Source organism: Lutjanus erythropterus, chromosome 7, assembly GCF_056507025.1.
Source record: "Lutjanus erythropterus isolate fLutEry1 chromosome 7, fLutEry1.hap2, whole genome shotgun sequence".
NCBI lineage: Eukaryota > Metazoa > Chordata > Actinopteri > Lutjaniformes > Lutjanidae > Lutjanus > Lutjanus erythropterus.
Genome location: NC_139323.1, coordinates 37,857,789 through 37,876,873, shown reverse-complemented (window position 1 = coordinate 37,876,873; position 19,085 = coordinate 37,857,789). Strand labels below are relative to the sequence as shown.

General features: G+C 39.7%; 1 protein-coding gene across 20 annotated transcripts in view; it reads right to left on the bottom strand.

The window, feature by feature from the left end:
- dock7 (dedicator of cytokinesis 7) overlaps nucleotides 1-19,085 on the bottom strand; it is a 56,592-nt gene that overhangs the window by 15,563 nt on the left and 21,944 nt on the right. For 10 of the 20 annotated variants that reach the window (XM_084723683.1, XM_084723674.1, XM_084723675.1 and 7 more), the window contains exons 15-31: nucleotides 17,392-17,509; nucleotides 17,136-17,206; nucleotides 15,237-15,375; nucleotides 14,184-14,285; nucleotides 12,858-12,944; nucleotides 11,834-12,065; nucleotides 11,093-11,257; nucleotides 10,851-10,871; nucleotides 10,297-10,466; nucleotides 9,112-9,204; nucleotides 6,641-6,730; nucleotides 4,814-4,909; nucleotides 4,555-4,695; nucleotides 3,390-3,503; nucleotides 2,719-2,886; nucleotides 2,319-2,458; nucleotides 1,742-1,911 (exon numbers count right to left, since the gene is read on the bottom strand). In XM_084723683.1, the coding sequence (XP_084579809.1) occupies nucleotides 1,742-1,911; nucleotides 2,319-2,458; nucleotides 2,719-2,886; nucleotides 3,390-3,503; nucleotides 4,555-4,695; nucleotides 4,814-4,909; nucleotides 6,641-6,730; nucleotides 9,112-9,204; nucleotides 10,297-10,466; nucleotides 10,851-10,871; nucleotides 11,093-11,257; nucleotides 11,834-12,065; nucleotides 12,858-12,944; nucleotides 14,184-14,285; nucleotides 15,237-15,375; nucleotides 17,136-17,206; nucleotides 17,392-17,509 (2,117 nt within the window). The remainder of the gene's footprint in view (nucleotides 1-1,741; nucleotides 1,912-2,318; nucleotides 2,459-2,718; nucleotides 2,887-3,389; nucleotides 3,504-4,554; nucleotides 4,696-4,813; nucleotides 4,910-6,640; nucleotides 6,731-9,111; nucleotides 9,205-10,296; nucleotides 10,467-10,850; nucleotides 10,872-11,092; nucleotides 11,258-11,833; nucleotides 12,066-12,857; nucleotides 12,945-14,183; nucleotides 14,286-15,236; nucleotides 15,376-17,135; nucleotides 17,207-17,391; nucleotides 17,510-19,085) is intronic. The other 10 variants (XM_084723679.1, XM_084723685.1, XM_084723687.1 and 7 more) reach the window with 4 other exon arrangements.

Here is a 19,085-nt window from a genome sequence, read left to right as displayed (position 1 = left end):
GCGTCAAATTTCTCAGCATTAATAGTTATACTGTTGTATGATGTACAATCACTTTTACATTTCTTACATTGTAATTTTCTTTCTTTTTTAGATTTTTTTTCTATATATTGTAGTATAAGACATATTGTTATATACTTCTTATGTTGTTATATTATTATTTTGTGTCATATTGTAGTGTAATGCACGTGTTTCTACACACCTCTTGTTTTCTATTTTCAAATTCATTTCTATTCATGACTTAAACATGACCCAATTTCCACCCAGGGATCAATAAAGTATTTCTGATTCTGATTCTCTATTGGCTGGTCCCACTGCATACAGGATCATGACGGTAACTGCTGTCTGTGTAACTTCTCAGTACTCTGATTAACGTTACATTTATCATAAATGTAAACCTAACTCAGATGTTGCAGCTAATTGCAGATAATATAAGAGGTATGTACAACATTAATTGAACTTAACTGACACTGGAATTACTGCTAATATTCAAACATTTATGAATGTTCATTTAAATATAAGCTTAAGGTTCGGGGAAGGCAGGTTCATGATAGAGTAGGGGGTTAAAAGGAGTGATAATGTGAGAGACATGAACTGAGGTTAAAGATCAGCTGGAACATTGTGTTAGGTTTGCAGGTCAAATGATAACCTTTTGAGTTCCAAAGGAATATGCAATTGAACACACAAAATGTAACTTAAGGTTATTTGGGATTTTGCCATGTTATGTCTCAATCAACCTCATAATGGAGAAACAAAACTGAAGTTGGACAAATTGTTGATCTGTGCCACAATGCTGCATGCATTCTCAGCTGTTCAAGTTTAAATTTGATAACTGGGAAGTGGCAAGAGAATCGCTGGACAAATTTGACCGATTGAGTAAAACAATGAAGGTCCATCCATCCATCCATCTATCCATCTTCAACCGCTTATCCAAAATCAGGTCGCAGGGGTAACAGTTCCAGCAGGGGACCCCAGACATCCCACTCCCTGGCTACATTAACCAGCTCTGACTGGGGATCCCGAGACGTTCCCAGGATAGGACAGAGATACAATCCCTCCACCTAGTCCTCGGTCGGTCCCATGGCCTCCTTCCAGCTGGACATGCCTGGAGGACCTCCCTAGGGAGGTGACCAGGTGGCATCTTTACAAGATGCCTGAACCACCTCAACTGGCTCCTTTCTACGCAAAGGAGCAGTGGCTCTACTCTGAGGTCATCATGGATGACTGAGCTTCTCACCCTGTCCCTAAGGGAGATGCCAGCCACCCTCCTGTGAAAACCCATTTCAGCCGCTTGTGTCTGCGATCTCATTCTTTCGGTCATGACCCAGCCTTCATGACCATAGGTGAGAGAAGAAACGAAGATTGACTGGTAGATCGAGTGCTTTGCCTCCTGACTAGGCTCTCTTTTCATCACAACAGTGCGGTAAAGCGAACGTAATACCGCTCCTGCTGCTCCAATTCTCCAGCCCACCTCACATTCCATTGTCCCCTCACTCGAGAACAAGACCCCGAGATACTTGAACTCCCCCATTTCGGGTAAGGACTCATTCCCTACTCGGAGTAGACAATCCACGGGTTTCTTGCTGAGAACCATGGCTTCAGACTTAGAGGTGCTGATCCTCATCCCAGCTGCTTCACACTCTGAGGCGAACTGAGCCAGTGAGCGCTGGAGGTCACAGACCAATGATGCCATGAAGGCCACACATAATGCCACATAAAACTACTGTGTGTTGCTAATCTTTACCTGTAAAGTCATGGAGCTGTGGTAGTGTTTCCATGACGATGCCAATGAGAGGCAGGTAGAGCATGGCGACTCGGGCCTTGACCTCAGGATCGGCGTAGCGTGGGTCAGAGTCATGGCTGGACAGGAGGTTATGGACAACACTCACCACTTTCTTATGTAGGCCAAACATCCTACAGAAAAGACAAAAGTAAGAAACAAACAAACAAAACAAAAAAAAAAAAACAAAAAGACAGAAACAAAGAGACAGTATTTTATTGCAAGCGTGAAAAGCACAGTGGGACATTAAGATAATACTGCATTACTATAACTCACTCCCATGGTTGTACAGGCTTATCTCTGGCCAACAGATACAGGGGCTCTAACCTGAAAATATCACTCTCTCTACAATACTTGACACTTTATTGGCTAGACACACACAGACAATGAAACCCATCTACAAAAATGACATGTAAGGGCGTTCCATTATCAGTCCTTAATCCCAGAAACTCAGACATAATGTTACCCCTCACTCAGACATAAACACGCTCTTCATAAAATAAGCTTTGTAAGTGCAGGTGTGCATTCAAATCATACTAACCCCTCATTTTCTGGGTCCAATATCACAGACAGTTCAGACAGTACCAGTCCGGCCAGATAGTGTTGCTCTCTGAAAGGGACAGACAGCTCAAACATATTGGCTATCTTCTGGTCCTGGACATGTGTGGAAAACCCAGAGCTCTGTGGGAGATAAGAGAGAACAGCTCAGAACATCCAAACAAGCAAGCAAATAATATTTTCCCTGATTACTTTTCCCTGTAAACTTAATCAGAATGTCTTATGATATATGTCTTATAAACTTATAATCTGACAAGACGAAGTGTTTTGATTGGACTCACTTATACTTGTTTAAAATTTTCAAGATGCTAAGTTCTGTACAGTGGGTAAATGTCTATTTGTATGCAGGTGGTTCAGTTTCCCTGCACTACATTTTGTCTGACCTGTGAAGTTGCTGAGGACACAGAGGGTGAAGGTGAGGCAGGTGGGGTGAGCAGACTGCAGGGCAGGTTGAGGGTGACGTAGTGCTCATGGCTGCAAACGATTCTCAAGAAATCAAGCCTTAAAGACTCCAGGGTTGGGTTCTGAAGAGTGTAAAGCTTTGTGGACACCTGGAGAGAGGAAGCAGTAAATTATGATATATATTTTTAAGAAAATACTTAGAAATGTTTCACAGCCACACAAATAAAGAATAGGATTATGTGGAATCAAAAGAACAGACATAGCATTGGAAATTAGCCCTTAATACACTGTATTCTTAAGGCTATGAAGACACCTGAAATGCTTTATTTAGAAATCTTAAATTCATCAGAAGAACCAGCATGAAAGGTACGCTTCACAGCTCCAGAATACAGACAAATACAGACAATACCTGTCACTAGCTTCCAATAAATACCCATAATAAAAGGAGATCTTAATTTATTTATGAGAATCAAATGAATGAAGTTGCATGCTTATAATTCTACCCCATTGTAGCCAAAAGTTACTCAGCCGTCTAGGTCTGCTTTCTCCTCATTCACACTAAGCCTGATAAAATTTTATTATTCTTTATCATGAACAAAAACACATTCGTATAAACCCGTACAACATTCACAAAACTAAATAAGGCACTTACCTGTTTCCAGTATGCTCTGATTAGTGTGAAGACAAAGCCTCGGTCCATCACCGACAGCAAATCGTTGAGGAAGAAGGCCAGACTTGTGTTTAGTCTCTCCACCAACTCTAGGTCCTGATTGGATGAGATATATACGTCTTAAAAAGTTTCCAGAGCAGGCAGTTTGAACATGCTTTCCTCTTATAGGACGTGAATGAAAACAAGACAAAAAGGGCATCCTTTGTACCACATTATGAAAGCTAAAAGCATATACAAAACACAAACAATAATACTTTTCAATTATAGTAGAATCTGTCTCCACATGAGTTTGAAAATACTAATTTCTGAAGAAGCAGGAATAAAGATTTCTGAGGAGGCTTGGGGCTTTGTAGCTTTCAGTGGTCTTGAACTAACGCCACGAATAGAGAGCACTGCTGGAAAAGTATTATAAGATATTTTAAGACCCCACACCACAACAAATACAAGAATACCAGTTTGATGTGCTGGAGACAATAAAGGCGAACTACTTCTGATATTCAAGACTTATATACTTGTGAATTTGGAGACTCATGTTTTATTTTTGAAACAGAGGGGGGATACAAAGCTGCTGCAGACCCTTTTGGAGGAAAGTAGCTAAATCCAATACCACCTACAGTAGACGACTTAGTATGGTACAACTTGAAAATTCTTAAAATGGAAAAAAACTGACATATTCACTGAGGATTCAAAAAGATAAATTCTAAATTTGGAATAAATTAATTGAATTTATAACCCAGTATGTGCAGACTTCGTATGACTCGACTAACATTTCAAGCTCCCTTCTTCTAACTGATGAGTGTACATGTGTATAGATTTGATAAAACTGTAAATGCTGAAAGGTATTCATGAGTATACACTCCAGGAAGACTCAAAGTTTTCTTAAAGACTGAGCTACAGCTCACAAAGACTGTGAGTTTTAAATACAGAACCTTTCTGTACATATGCTGATATATGTTAAGATATGGAAAAGGGCATATACAAACGTGTCATATTATCTTTTCCAAATAAAAACAAAATCTAAAAAAAAGAGAATATTAATCTGTAAAGTTCATAAGTTGCCTGACTTCCCTTGTATGCAGTTAGTCTCTACACTGCAATGATCGTACAAAAACTGCGTGATGGAACACTTCACCATCGCGTTACTTACCTTCTGAAAGCGAGACACGATGTCACCGGCGATGGTGCTGACCAGGGCTGTGATGTCATCCATGAAGCGTTCAGGGAAACGGTTCTTCCTGGGTGACTCTAAGCGGTCAGTGAAGTACAAGTGGTGGATAATGCTCTTCACCTGAGGTAAAGGTAAAACACAAGATATTGTCATGGAAATGCAATGACTGATAACACCTACAGGAGACATAATCATCTAAGTCAAAGCTGTTTTTAAGTGTAAAAATACGGCCTCCTACCATGAGTTCAAAGAAAAACCAGGCCTGCTGCAGGGCGCCCTCTCTAACGCTTCCACTGCTCACCACCCACTGGAGGGCCAACTCCTCATGGAAGAGCTGAGACCAACAGGAAAGTAAAACAGAGAAGTGGAGAAGAAGGGGAGGCAATAGAGCCAGATGGAGAAAATGTGAGGCACCCAAAGAAGCATTACTGTCCAACTTAAAGTGAAATATGCGAAGGTCTACATGGTGTGAAGAGATTATTCAGTGAAAATTCTGTTAACTGGATTCCAACGTGTATTTATTTAATGGGAGATATGACATGAAATGAAACTTAAACAGGTTTAGTTAACAATAATTAGTTCTAACATTTTCTACATGAAAGAATTATAGAGTCCAGTAGAGCTCCTGTGCCCCCAACACTGAAAATTAACTGGAAAATGTTACATGTCTGTTACAGTGGAGGTTACCAACTGCAAACACTGTAAACAAATACACTAAAACTTTAAAAAATAACCATATAATATGATTTACAGTTGTGTGCAAAATCCTCTCTCTTTTGAGACATGATGAAAAATGCACACTTTTCTTCTTAAGTATTAAGCATTAATATTTATTTATAAAATTTATTTCGCTGTGTATTTTTACACAAAACCAACATCCAACACAGTCTGACTAACACACTGACTCTCATCCAGCATCTGGCAAGTCTTCCTTAATGTTGTTGATGTATTATAAAGACCAGGAAGGGGCAAGAACTGACATCTGAATTTTCAATCTGTTGATCATGATGTATATATGACCTACAGAAATTACATATTTAATTTCTTTTGGATTTAATGCCTATTTACTGTAAACACGACTGCTACTTCTTTTAAGTAGTCAGTACTGACAACTTAGTATTGCTCATTATAAGGAGGAAAACTGAATTGTGGCTGAAAGCTCTTATTTACTATTAGTAAAATATATCACTGATAGGATCCTGATGGCTACTTCACTAACTATGTTTGTATTTCTTAAAGGGACATAGTAATCTGATTGGGAATCTATGGAAGCTCGTTTCCACCAATGTTATAAAGAAGATCATGTCATGATAAGAGAAACTTTGTTAAAATATTGACTCTTAGTATCTCAAAATAATGACTTAGTCATTATTTTGAGATACTAAGTTATTATTCATCAATACTACAAAGTCATTATTTTGAGACTCAAAGTCAGGATACTAAGGATACTAAATGGTGGTCCACACCAACAACAATAACTGTAACAGTAACTCTAAATATATTGTTGTAAAAATTGTTTTAACTCAAGTCCACACCTCAATTATAAAGTAACAGTCCAGACTCTGCCATCTACTTGAGTTAGAACAATTTTTAATACAACATATTTATAGTTTTTGCAACAGTTACTGTTCTTGGTGTGATGACCCTTAAGTCATTGCTTTGACAAAGTTTCAGATTTTAATGACTTACAGGATCTTTTTATTTCCATTACATTGTCTAAAATGGGCTTCCATAGAAAGGGAAATTGTTGTACTTTCTTACATGAAGACCAAACACACATGCACTCAATACATGAGTAGATAGTGCACACTGAAAGGAGACTTCCCAGACTCAGCTAGCCAGACAGCGTTAGCCAAAATACAGCCAACATTCATATCACATCAAAAACTCCTCAACACATTCGGAACAAGAGGCAGATCAGTGACATTCAGCATTCAACAAGACTCCACAACCACCAAATACAACATCAACCAATCCAGAGGCACACATCCACAGACAAGACAGGTGATGAGGCGAGTACAGAGGTGGGCGGGGTTGGCTCCTCCCCCAGTGCAAGTGGCTCTACCTTTTTTGTGGGCAACCGTCCTGTTAAAGTTTGCAAGAAACTGGCGCTCTCAGTGTGCGAAGACATGCGATTGCCACAGCGCTCCATGGCCTATGGGTGGGATGAATGGAACGGTGACAACAAGGTTAGTGGAGGAGCAACGGGAGCGTGGGGTTGCACCTTTTTCCTCAGCACACAGGGAAAATGTGTCTGCTGGGTCACCCACGCACACATGCACACTACACACTTGTGTGATCTCTTGCACGCACTTGTCACACATGAATACACAAATAACACCAACAATTAGACACAGGACAGGGACACAACAATCATATGTTGCACCCATAAACTACAACAGTCAGATACACTGAGAGCCCAAAAGGAGGGATGCAGAGTGGCTGCAAAATACTGTGGCTGTGAGATCAAGCGAAGGCATCGTGTTGGTTTTCTTGATTTTACAGCCATTGCTTAATGATGTGCCATTCTGCATCCCTCCAGGTGAATACAATACATCAAAGATGTAAAATGGCAAACAAGGAAAAACAATTATCATTAAGTATTATTATTGGTAGGTAGATTACATCCCAGTTTAAATGCTGATAATGTGCATGCTTTGTCAAGGTTGGCACAATTAATTTAATGTTGTAATCTAGCTGTGATTTTATGATTACAATATACAGAATCAATTTTATCTTAGTTTCTTGACATTCACAATATTCGACAAGTAAATTAATGATAAACATAGTCTTATGTCATGACAACTTAAATGACAGACAGAACACATCATGAAGAAGAAAAGTGAAGCTGACAAAGACGTCACACATGTAGACAGACACGCACTCACACCCACAGATATACCATGCTCCAGTGACAAAGTGAATGCTATGTAGGTTTAGTAGAGAGTCATGCAGGGATACGAGTTGAGAGTGGAGGGGAATCCCTAAAAGCATTGTATTTCGCCCAGGAGCGGCGCCTTGCATCCTGCATCACACATAATGTTGTGTGCCTTAAGTGCACTCTTGTCAGCTCACTTTGGGTCATCTCCTCATTTTCTGGATAAATTAGGAAAACTGTGACATCCAAAGTTGTTTCTTAACTTAATCTTTGCCGTAACCCCAAGATTAAACATACAAGAGACCTCACACCTGATTTTAAGTTCAAGTAGAGATGTTTTTTGATTCTCTTTTTTGAGCTCATCAATTTACTATATACACTTCTATTTTTGGCTTCTTGTTCTGCTGGCCCAGCTCATGGACCATAAATTTGTCACAGCTGTAACCACGACTAACATTACACTTTCCTACAAATTTTAAAATGACTTTTACCTAAATGTAGATGAATTCTCAATATCAAACAACAAAAATATAGTAAGATGTGGGGTCTGTATTCTGATATAAGTGTAGTATCTTGCCCAAACTGACTTACAGACGTCAAATAAACTAATCTTATTTTGTATGTGTGCATCATATTATTGTATTATTTTTTTAGAAATAAAACTAGCCTATACTTTGACACTTAGCCCAGTTTTATTTCCTGTGATCAGAGCATGGGCTGAAACGGAGCTCAACAATGAGCTCACCGAAACGTGCACTGCTACTTCCTGCAAATCCACGCCCATCCGGGTGAAACACCACGTTTCTAGGGAGTCCGAAGAGTGGAGACTATGCGGGTAAAGCAAAGAGAGCTAATGACTTTGTTAGAAGCAGAAAGGAGAAAATAAAAGAAAAGATTAAACAAAATGAGTAAAAACGATCTACTCTGCTGATGAAAATGTTTTTCTAGCACTACTCTTTTTCTCTACTACTCCAACAATTCCCAGTGTGTCTTGGTGTTGGGATTTAGCCATAAATGCCTACTGTAAACCCAAAACAGCAGGCAAGCTTTACAGAAATAAAAGGAGGTCAACAATGTTCAAGAAATTGCTGCCATAAATAACTCTGGTGAGCTGGCACTGAAATATTTGGATTTAGTGTATATTCATGCAATTTCTGAGAAAAAGGGAGGTGTTAGATGTGATACATAAAGAGGGATGACACCTGAGACTCTAGCGTGAGAGACAGAGGGTCATGGAGGCGGCTGTGACTCCCATGTATGGGATCATGGGAGGGTTGTGATTTAAAGTTTATCAGAATACTGTAATATTCTGAAGTTTTGGTGTTTTATGTCTTTGCATTCCACTAGTCATGTTGTGTATAGTTTAGAAATCTGTCCAGTTCGGAGATGTGTGTTCTTGTAAACCTCCAAATGTAGCCTCACGATAGGTTGAGTCTACAAGTGAAAGATGTGATCATGACAACAGGACATAAAAATGTAAATCTTAAAATACTCATTAGGGAAGAAACTGATTGCCTCAACTCTCACCTTTCTTTTAGCAACTCTGACAAAGTACACAAATAAACCAAAACTCCAAATATTCCAGTATCCCTTCAAGGTGAATAGGGTGAGTTGTTTTGTAGTGAGGCAAAGTGGAGGACGGGTATTCATAAAACCACCTGCATGGTTTCTGGAGCGGACCCAGGGCTGGATCCCCAGGGGGCACTCTTACAGCCCATGGTGTGCACCCACGAGTTGGAGCGGTCTAAGCCCTAGGCGTGCCAAGGTCAAAGGACGCAAGGCAGGCAGGAAGCAAGGGAATGAGCGAGCAGCACGGGGGAAGGAGGAGGGAAGGAATAATGACAGGTTAAAGAGGCTCAGAGGTCAGGACTGCTGGAAGATGCCAAAGGACCAAAAAAAGGTTAGCTGTCAGTAAATTAAAAATCCAAATCATCACCACAGAGGAGCAAAGCACATAGGTTCTCTCTGTCCCTTTCTCTCGCTGTGTTTGTAAGAAATAACTTCCCCTCCCTCAGAGACAAGAGAAGAAAGGTTTAGTTCAGTATTAGCAGCAAAGGGAACATTCATCAAACATGGGGCTGCATTCACTCACTGCTCGGGTACTTTTGGGTGAAATAAAAACATGTTCGAAGTGGGAAATCACAAATTATACAAGACAAAGTACATGACAAAATATAAATTAAATGAAATAAAAAGACACAAAGAAAACCAGCAGAGACTGACAAGACTAAGCAATTCTTAATGTCTTCCATAGATATTTGACTACTGAAATAATGTGCTATTGTATCTTCTCGATAACATCTGCTTTCTAATGTGACTGTTAAGTAAATGTCTCTTATGTCTTTCACAACCCGAGCACACTGAGCATTGTTTGTACAGTATGTGTGTGTGTCAGGTTGCTGTTACAGCGGTTAGAGAGATAAGATGTCCAATTTTGTGTTTACGCAATGGTTATACAGTTTACATGCTGATAAAATAGTCCCCTGGGTCACTGAACACATAGAAGGCCTTTACCTTGATGTGGGTTAGAACTTATAGATTCAGTGCAATCATCCAGCATGAGCGTGTCTAAAATACATCACAAATCAATGAGAGCTGCTGGCACCAATGCAAATATTTGACTCTGATATCTGATATCCACGTGCAGTGTGGAGAAGCCAAATATTACAATAGGGCCAAAGAGCCCAAAAAAAGCACTAATATCTATCTCTGCTGGTTCTGTCTACATTAGGACCACATGTGACATTTTGAGTCTTTTATGCCTTAACACAAAATCATCTGAACTGAAGATAAAACAAGTTATTGGCTCATATATGAGCGAAGTCATTGTTTGATGACCTTACCTTGCTGCCAATGATGGAGCGGACTTCATCGTCAGGAGAGGTGGGCGTACCGGAGATGTCAGGGTTGCTGTTGCTAAGGCTACGGGAGCGGTTGAGGTTGAGGCTGGCTGGTCGTACAGCTGAGCGAGCCATGGTGGCATAGTGAACCGAACCTCCCAACCCTCCCGGGCCTGGGACGAAACACAGAAGAAGGAAAATGGGACAACTGGGATGTGATGGGAATAACTACTTCTACCAAGCAATTTTAAGTCCACTGACATGATGGTTGCATGTTAACTCTGCTCCCGCTCCCCAAATTTAAATCGCGTGTGCAGTGACCACACACACAAGTAGTTCACAAATGTTTTTGTTTATAAATAATTAGCAACCAATGTGTCTTAGCAGTGGATGGTTTAGTAGCTAATGCAGGATGTAATACAAGCTGAAAATCACATACCACACATCAAATGCTCTACCAAAATGGAATACTGCATGAGGAACTAAATGAAGCTTTAATATTAGAGGGAAGAACAATTGCACACAGATTAAGATGTACAGTGGCGGGCCATATCTACCTGTTACGGATGAGTTGGGGTCTGTGTTGGGCAGGCAGAGGACAAAATAGATGTGGGAGGAAAAAAGCAAAAGATAAAAAGAAATAGAAGAAGAAAAATTATGGCAGGTAGGGTTGATAATAAGACACCCAGTGAAGGTGAGCTGAGGGTTGGATGAAGTTAACTTAAAAGGAGAAAACAGAAAAACAGACATAGAATAAAGAAAACATGAGGTGGTTTCACTGTATTGACAGTAGAAATACCTGGAGAGGGTGAGTTGGGGTCAGTGCTGGGCAATCGGAAGACGTAGTGGATGTAAGAGGACAGCAGGCCGTTGCGTCCATGCATGTCCTGGCTGGTGTCCAGGTATTTATGAAGCCGGTTCACTATGGATGCCATGACCTCGAAGGATGCTTGGCCCAGATTCACTGAACACAAACACAGAGAGGTACAGAGAGAAGCAAAGTTACACGTGTGCAAAAGGCTGACATGGACAAAGAGCAGTGCAGATACACACACAGTTAACATGTGTGTACAGTTCATGCAGATACATGCACATTTTTTCCACCTAACTGCAGAGAGCATCAAGCCTCTCTTGTTATGGAATTAGCCCATTATTATGCCTACTCTTATTGTGACATACCTCTGGCTGATGCAGACATAAACTACAATGATTTTCAAAATCTATATATTCATTGTGCAAAATGAGAAAACTACTTGTGGCAGTTTTTTTTTCCGCTGATGCCCGATTCTCTTTGGTCTTCACAAATTTGTCATAATGATCAAGATAACAGTTCTTAAATTTGGCGATTAAATATGCAGTACTGAAGGAATTAAATATGGTTCGTCCTTGCATGACTGATGCTGAGCAATCATTGCAAATATCTGTTTCAGACATTTCAAAAAGCCTCCACATCAGAGACACTGTGAGAGGCATATTGCATTACTCATCAGCAATTTCCAAAATGTAAAGAAAGCCTTCGAAGACAAATACAATATCATACCTATCTGCCCAGCAATGACTGGCGGCCGCACTACAAGCAACACAAGCTTGTCAAGTAGAAGGTGAAGGAATCGAACCACTGGCTCCAGCTGGGAAGAGTTGAGCGCTGCAATGCTGGACTTGAGCTCAGCCTCCAGGTTGTTCTCCATGATGCGCATGTCTCCTATTCTGACAGGGAACATGTGCTCATCCAGAGCGTGTACCAAGGCAAAGAACTTGTCCAGGTACTGGTCCTGGAGAGGGAAAGTGATAGGAGTGGATGGAGTGAATTTGTTGTCAAAACAAATGCAAGATGATGCAGGAAAGAGGGTACCGAAAGACACGGATGGTAAAGGAACATAAGAGAAGAGAGAGATAATGAAGATGGGTGAAAAAGAAAAGAAAAACATAACAGAGTTAAAGGCAGAGAAATGAGAAAGAGAAAAAAAGGGGAAGGTACTCCACAAACAAAAGTAAGCTTGGATCTACTCATCTGTAAGTTGGCTCACCAAGTGGAAACCACAAAAAGAACTTTACTACAAGAACACAGTAGAACCCAGCACGTCTAATCTGTGCCAGAAGCAGTGATTTATGAGCACATTAGTCCCAGTTCAGCTCCTAGGGACCACAGTCAAGCCCTCCACACCCCAGCCGACACAGAGATGGAGTAGACCCCAGTAAATTACTGGCGAGGCAAGCTTCACCCACTAATGAACTGGTGCAAGGGAGGAATTACTGTCTAAATGTGAAAACACTGTTTGTTTCTCTTTAATGTAACTGAATTTTAAAATGATAACTTGTGTGTGGCACTTAGAAAAATGATTCTATGAAAACTGGTTCCACAACTTAACTGTTCTTCTTCATCCCTGAAAAGCAGGTTATTTTAGTAAGATAACATTTTCATTTCAATTTTCCAGCAGTATTTTTCCTCAGGTCAGATGTATAGTCATGATAGCAGGGAAGATGAGACAAAGTAAGGAGGATGTGAGGTGATGAAGCTTAATCCCAAAATCCCCCCCAAACACTGTTAGTAAAATTACTGTTACCTGTGTGTGGATGGTTGAAACAGCCACCACTTCAACATTAAATACTCCTCGATGGTTGTCCACCCACTTCATCCCTGGAAGAGGAACCTGAAATGCAATAATAGCAGAGTAAATCTGTTGCATTGGCAAAATGAACATGGTATTAACAGTGAAAATAAATGATTGGGCACTGTGTGTGTAAGGAGAATCTGCTTATATTAAAAAGATTTCAAGGCTGATTTGAAGCCTTTCCATTTCATCCTTTTTATATTACAAAGGGTCCTCCAGGACTCTGATATATATAATATATTCCTCAAAAAACAGTCATTTGATCTGCTCAGCACTTAATTTGGGTTGTCTCCAGTACACAATTCTTTATCATGCATAAAACATGACTGATGATCTTGACCTGCAGAACATTAAGAGACTTTAAGAAACGTCTGTCTCTCTGCCCTCCTGCACAAACATGAGCTTAGTATCTCAACAGACGAGAGAAAAAAGGAAAGGAGGGTCGTGACTGGTTGGCCATGGCGGGTTGGGCTCGCTTTGGCCCCACTCCAGAGTAGGCCCATCTCGGGCACGGCTCGGCGTTGAAAGTGATAATGAAAATGCAATTCAGTGCTACAGTTTGGCACAGTGTGGCCAAAAGCGCTGGTGGCGAAGGTCCACATATTAACCGCTTGGAAACCACCGGACTAATTTTGTGTGATGACTGCCAGCAGAGAGCACAGGAGAGGCAGCATATTAAAATATTATATTAATATTGAAGCAGTGCCTACATGATATAAACTTTGTTTGATCATGAAGCCTGATGTTACTCTACAATTTTGTGGCTGCAGACTGGAGTCTGTTAACAGTGACAAATAGGTAGATTTGTGTTATGTTATATATGCCTCCATGAAAGCTCTGTATTTCCATGTGTGCATGTCCACGCCCTGCCTCTCTCTGTGGAGGGCCATTTCTGCCAGTGTGATGGAAAAATAATTAAGATCCTGTAAGTCATTATAATGAGAACCTTTCTCAAAATAACATGAAACCTTCTCAAAATAATGACTTAAAATCCCAAAATAATGACTTAGCATCTTTAAATGATGCACAGCCTTCTCAAAATGATGAGTTAGTTTAGTTAGGTTTTTTTTCTTTAAGGACCGTAACTGCTCGTAACTGTAACACATAAAGGCACAAAAGTAATAATAATAAAAATTCATCTATGTGTTACAGAAAACCTTTTAATTTGAGGTCAGTACAGCCACATAGTCGGTATCGCCTTGTCTTCTTCATACTATAATTTAATTCAATTAAACTTTAAAAAACATTATCATTCTTGAAAATAAAACTGTGCCTTACATCTGGTGAGAGAACAGAGTAGGATTGCGGTGGTTTTTCCAGCGACACAGGAAGACAGAAGTGTCCTGTCCGTAGACGCCCATTCTGTAGCATTGGGATCCACTAGAAGGAAAAGGAGAAAAAAATGACCACAAGAGAACACAGAGGGAAAAAAAGACACAGAGGATAATAGTACTTTTCATTTAGTGCATATTCTAAATTCAGCCTCAAATGTAGACTTGGACATTTGTCTAAAACTGTACGCATGTGTGTTTGTTTCACATGTTGTTTAAAAAACAAGGATAGTGTCTGAGAGAATGACCCTTGCTTTATATATAATACATATGTGAATGAGCAAGTTTACACCCATCAGTATTCCCAACCTGGCAACTGTTGCTAGATTAAGTGACCTTTACAAGATACAAGAGATTTATTTATCATTACACAGCAGGGTTTTATAGCGAGATTTTGATGCAGTTCCCTCTTTGCTATTCATAAATACATAAAATTATGTACAGGAAGTTGGCTGAAAACCGCTGAACCTGTTAGCAACTTTATTTCTAAAACACAACTGCTCACTTGCATTTTTCAAAGTGCAAATGAGCTTCTCTTATTCTTTCTCCAGATGTCTAGTTTAGGATTATGTACATAGTTTGATCTATCTAAATGGTTCATTTTCTCTCACACTCTCCAGATCAGGGTTTTCTGTTACGGAGAAGCAGCACTATAAAAAAAGAGCTGATCTGAAAATAATGAGAAAATAAATGTGGAAACATAAGTAGGTAGGCTAAAGTTTTCTCTGTCTACCTTTTATAAAGCTGGTCCTCTTTCCTTCACTGCAACCAACATAAAGTTTATGCAAATGACTGCACAATGAGGTCATCAATATGCAAATAAGACCATGACCTCATCTGGCAACCTTTGGAGCTAGTGCCAGCTACTGTCATTGTAAAAGAGTTGGTAGCACTGACACTCATTACATTGCATTAGCGAGATTAGTTGTAGGTTGTAACCTACAACCACAGTAACAGCCTTTATGTGATTACTGTAGCTGTACCAGTGGCTGTTACCTACCGTGTATCCCACAGGGGTCTCCAGTGGTGTATTCTGCTTCTGCTGGCAGCTGACGTGGTAAAAGGTGAAGAGAATGTGGTGGTGGTCCGACAGGGAGGCAGGCAGCTTTATCTTGATCTCATCATGAAAGTCAGGGGATCTGTTCACAGCAATTAGCGACAATAATGTGAAACTATTCGACAACAGTGTTACAAATTGCTTCATATTCAATAAATTGATAGATTAGGGAAGACAGCCACCAAAAATAGATTAGTTTCCAAACTACGTAGAGAGGTTATATGGTTCAGGTTGTCCTCTCAAGGGCATTCCTCTTAAACCTTACAGTTCTAATTATATCCACATTGACGGTGGATCTTCCATTGCCTGAACACACTATATAACCAACACAATGTCTCGCTTTAGAGAAAGCCTCTGCTGATGGATAACAGTTCAACTGCTAGACATTAAAAGTCTCTTTTTTCACATCAAGGCTACAAGGGTGCAACCTGCTCTGTAGTCAATTCCTTCTCAACACTGATGTGCACTCCAAGGAACATGTTTCTGAAAGGGGAAAAAGTCAGTCATAAATATCTATCGTCATGTCCTACCATTGCCATTCCAAAATTACCTTTGTAGGACTCATTCTGGAAACGATAGAGAATGGTTTGCCGCATGCTTTAATATTCTAGATAGACGGGATCACAAACTAAGACATTTTCATCAATCCATGTACAAATAAGGAAATCAGTTGAAAGCCCCATATTCTAGTTCCAGCTGAGCCCAATTATAACTTGTGAATCTTTGTCTCAAGACACAGCAGGGTCCATAGTGAAAATCAAGTGTTTAAAAAGAAAAAAAAGAAAGCAATCAGATAACACATCATAATTCACTTCAGCTGAATTCTTTAAAGTTCCCCAGGGGGAAACTTTCTGCAGGCCATGGCCCAGAAACAAACAACCCACAATTACAGCAAGCCAATCAACAAACCCACCAAGATCGTCTTAAACTGGAAATGACCAAAAGTGCTTAAAAGGTCACTGAAGGGCTCTCATTTCTCATGGGAACAAACATTTTGGTTACAGATCCACCCAGAAAAAGAAAAATCCTCAAGGAGGAAGAGCAACTTTCATCGCAGTGGAAAAGATAATGGGCTGTTGGCCAAGCACATTACATCAAACCAAAAGAAGATGTAAGCACAAAGATGGAAGATTTTGCAGATTACAAGACATTTTGTTTTTTTTGTTTTTTTAAAAAGACCTGTTTTCATCATAATCTCCTTTACAACTTTTGACAAGAGAAATATTGTGCTATCTCTGAAGGAAATGCACGCTGTAATTGACCATTACCTATAAGCACTTCTAAAGGCTGGATTAAGTCCTGATGCATGATTGTCCTAGTCACAGTGGTACATTATTCACAGGTTGATTAATTTTAGCCTTGAAGGTGTGACCCCTGGGTGACAAATGACGTACCACTGGATGTCGTAAAAAACACCTAATAGTGGTGATAAAATATTAGAGACCCCTCAGCTCTTATGTAGAGATGGAAGAAACTTGTGCCAAGGACACCACTTCACAATATCCAGAAGGTTGACTCAACCTATTCTTTAATGAACGCCATCAAAGGTAGGGTAATGGAGGTGCAAGAGTAGATGTTGCACTTACGTTAAATTAAAGGAGAATATTTGTGAATTTAATTTTCATTCCACCAATCTCTTGACAATCATGGAGACAATGAGTGCAATTATTTTCAGACCTCGCTGTTAACATGGCATTGCCAAGAGTGGTCATCACATAAGTAATATTGTAATGATGACAACTAGCTGACTGACAACTAGTTTACCAGTATTTCATTACCATTCCCTACAGCAATCTATAGAGATTATTCCAGCCTAAAGACGCAAAAAGACAAAGTTCTTACCTGTTGTGGTACACAACAGCAGTATAGGCCTCTTTAGAGAAATCTGCACAGCTGGACTTCCCAAATATCACCTGGAAATGAAAAAAAAAAGTTTGTTTTCAGATGTTGTGATGCCATGTTCGAATAACTATTTGTCAACATGTATTTGCCCAAGTATATTTGGCAGCATTAACATAATATGGTGCCATGCTGGATGACAATAATACGGTGATGTTGTCACTCATTTTATCATCAAATGGTAGAAGTCATTGGGTACCGGCATTGCATTGTTTGGGTCCTCTCCGTTCATAAATTGCACTTTGACTGTGATGTTGCGGGCAGAGCCTTGGCGATTGGCAAAGTTAAGACTCTGAGGGTTCACATACAGCAGATTCCTAAAAGTCAGACATGAACACAGAAAAAACAAAGCATGTCATCAATTATTTTTGTTATTTCGGCAACTGCAACAAAGACATACGACAATCTATAAACCTCATACAGCTACATACTGTAAGTTAGTATTAAAGAAAAATGCATTTGTATCATAAAATTAAGAAGGGTAATTACATCAATGTTTTGAGCTGCCCATACAGTTTTAAAAGCTTTAAAACTTATATTTGTAATTAAACAGGTTAGTTTAACATCCATACTACATCTGATAATACTGCATAGTAATTTCCCTTCACTGTGTGGAACTTAGTCCATGTCCTCATACTTTATTATCTAACCAAAGTGTCTTTTAAAGTGCTTGACCTAGTTAACGAGCATAGTTACATCAGATTCCATGAAATGACAAATGTCAGAGTGCAAGGCCATCATGGTAGGGAAAACATCCTCAAACTGGTAAATACAGGAGACTTGTCCTGTCAATAACCATGGGAGGTACATCAACTTTAAAATCATAAACTACATTTTTCAAAAAGTTGAGAGCACAAGGGGAGGAGGATATTTGACTCACTGTAGATAACCACTATCTGGCCAAAAAATAGCTGATGATTTAAGAAATGCAATGAGAGCCTGCTATCCCCTCCATCATACAGTGCAAAGCCAAAAACATGACATAACAGCAGACTTTCGCCCAGCAAAAACTTGGTTGATTCTACTTCACAACAGAGGCTGACATTTTTTCTCCTATTTCTACAGGATAGGTGTCATTTTTACTACTAATCATGGGACTGGGAAAAACGTTAGCAGGAGTTGATAAGAGTGGGAATCATTGGAAATTGCTTCTCTCATAACAATAGGGCAGTTTTTTGCAGGCACTTGACTATGGATTGACAGAAAGGAGATAGATGCCATTTTTCCAGGAAAGGAGGGGACAGGAATGAAAACCCACTCCTGTTTTACATTCTTTACTTTCACAATTGAGAGCTAAAACATATTAATTTATATTAAAATGCTTAAAGTGACATGTTAAAATCCTGACCGTTGTTGTCAGCAAAAGAAATTGTTGTTGCCGGTGTTGTACTGTCAGAAACACTTGTTACTACACTGTGATGGGAGGTCCCACCATAGGAAGTGCACAGTAACCCAGGATCAGCTGACAAACCACAATGACGTAGTCAGGTCTGTGGGGGATGGCCCCACAGAGACCACAGCTGGAACCACAACAGACAAGAAAGCGTGGGAATCTCTCTGGTCTGATGATAAGATTTCACTCATTGGCTTCTTGTTTAATCCCCAACTAAAAAGTCCTCACAATTATAATGAAAGCTTTAAAGTGGGATGAATTTGAACTGAAATACACCCTAAGATAACTTTACTGTGGCTGATCTGAAATACCCATAAAAACACAAATGGCTGTATCATTTATTGCTCAGTTCTCATTGGATCAAACTTAGGTTACTCAGCACACATGAATACTGTGAAAGCAAACTCGCATTTGTGCCAATATACTCCAAACTTTTCTAAAATGATGAATGAATGAACCTTGAAACCTTGGGACACTGCAATGTTGGAGAATTTAAAAGT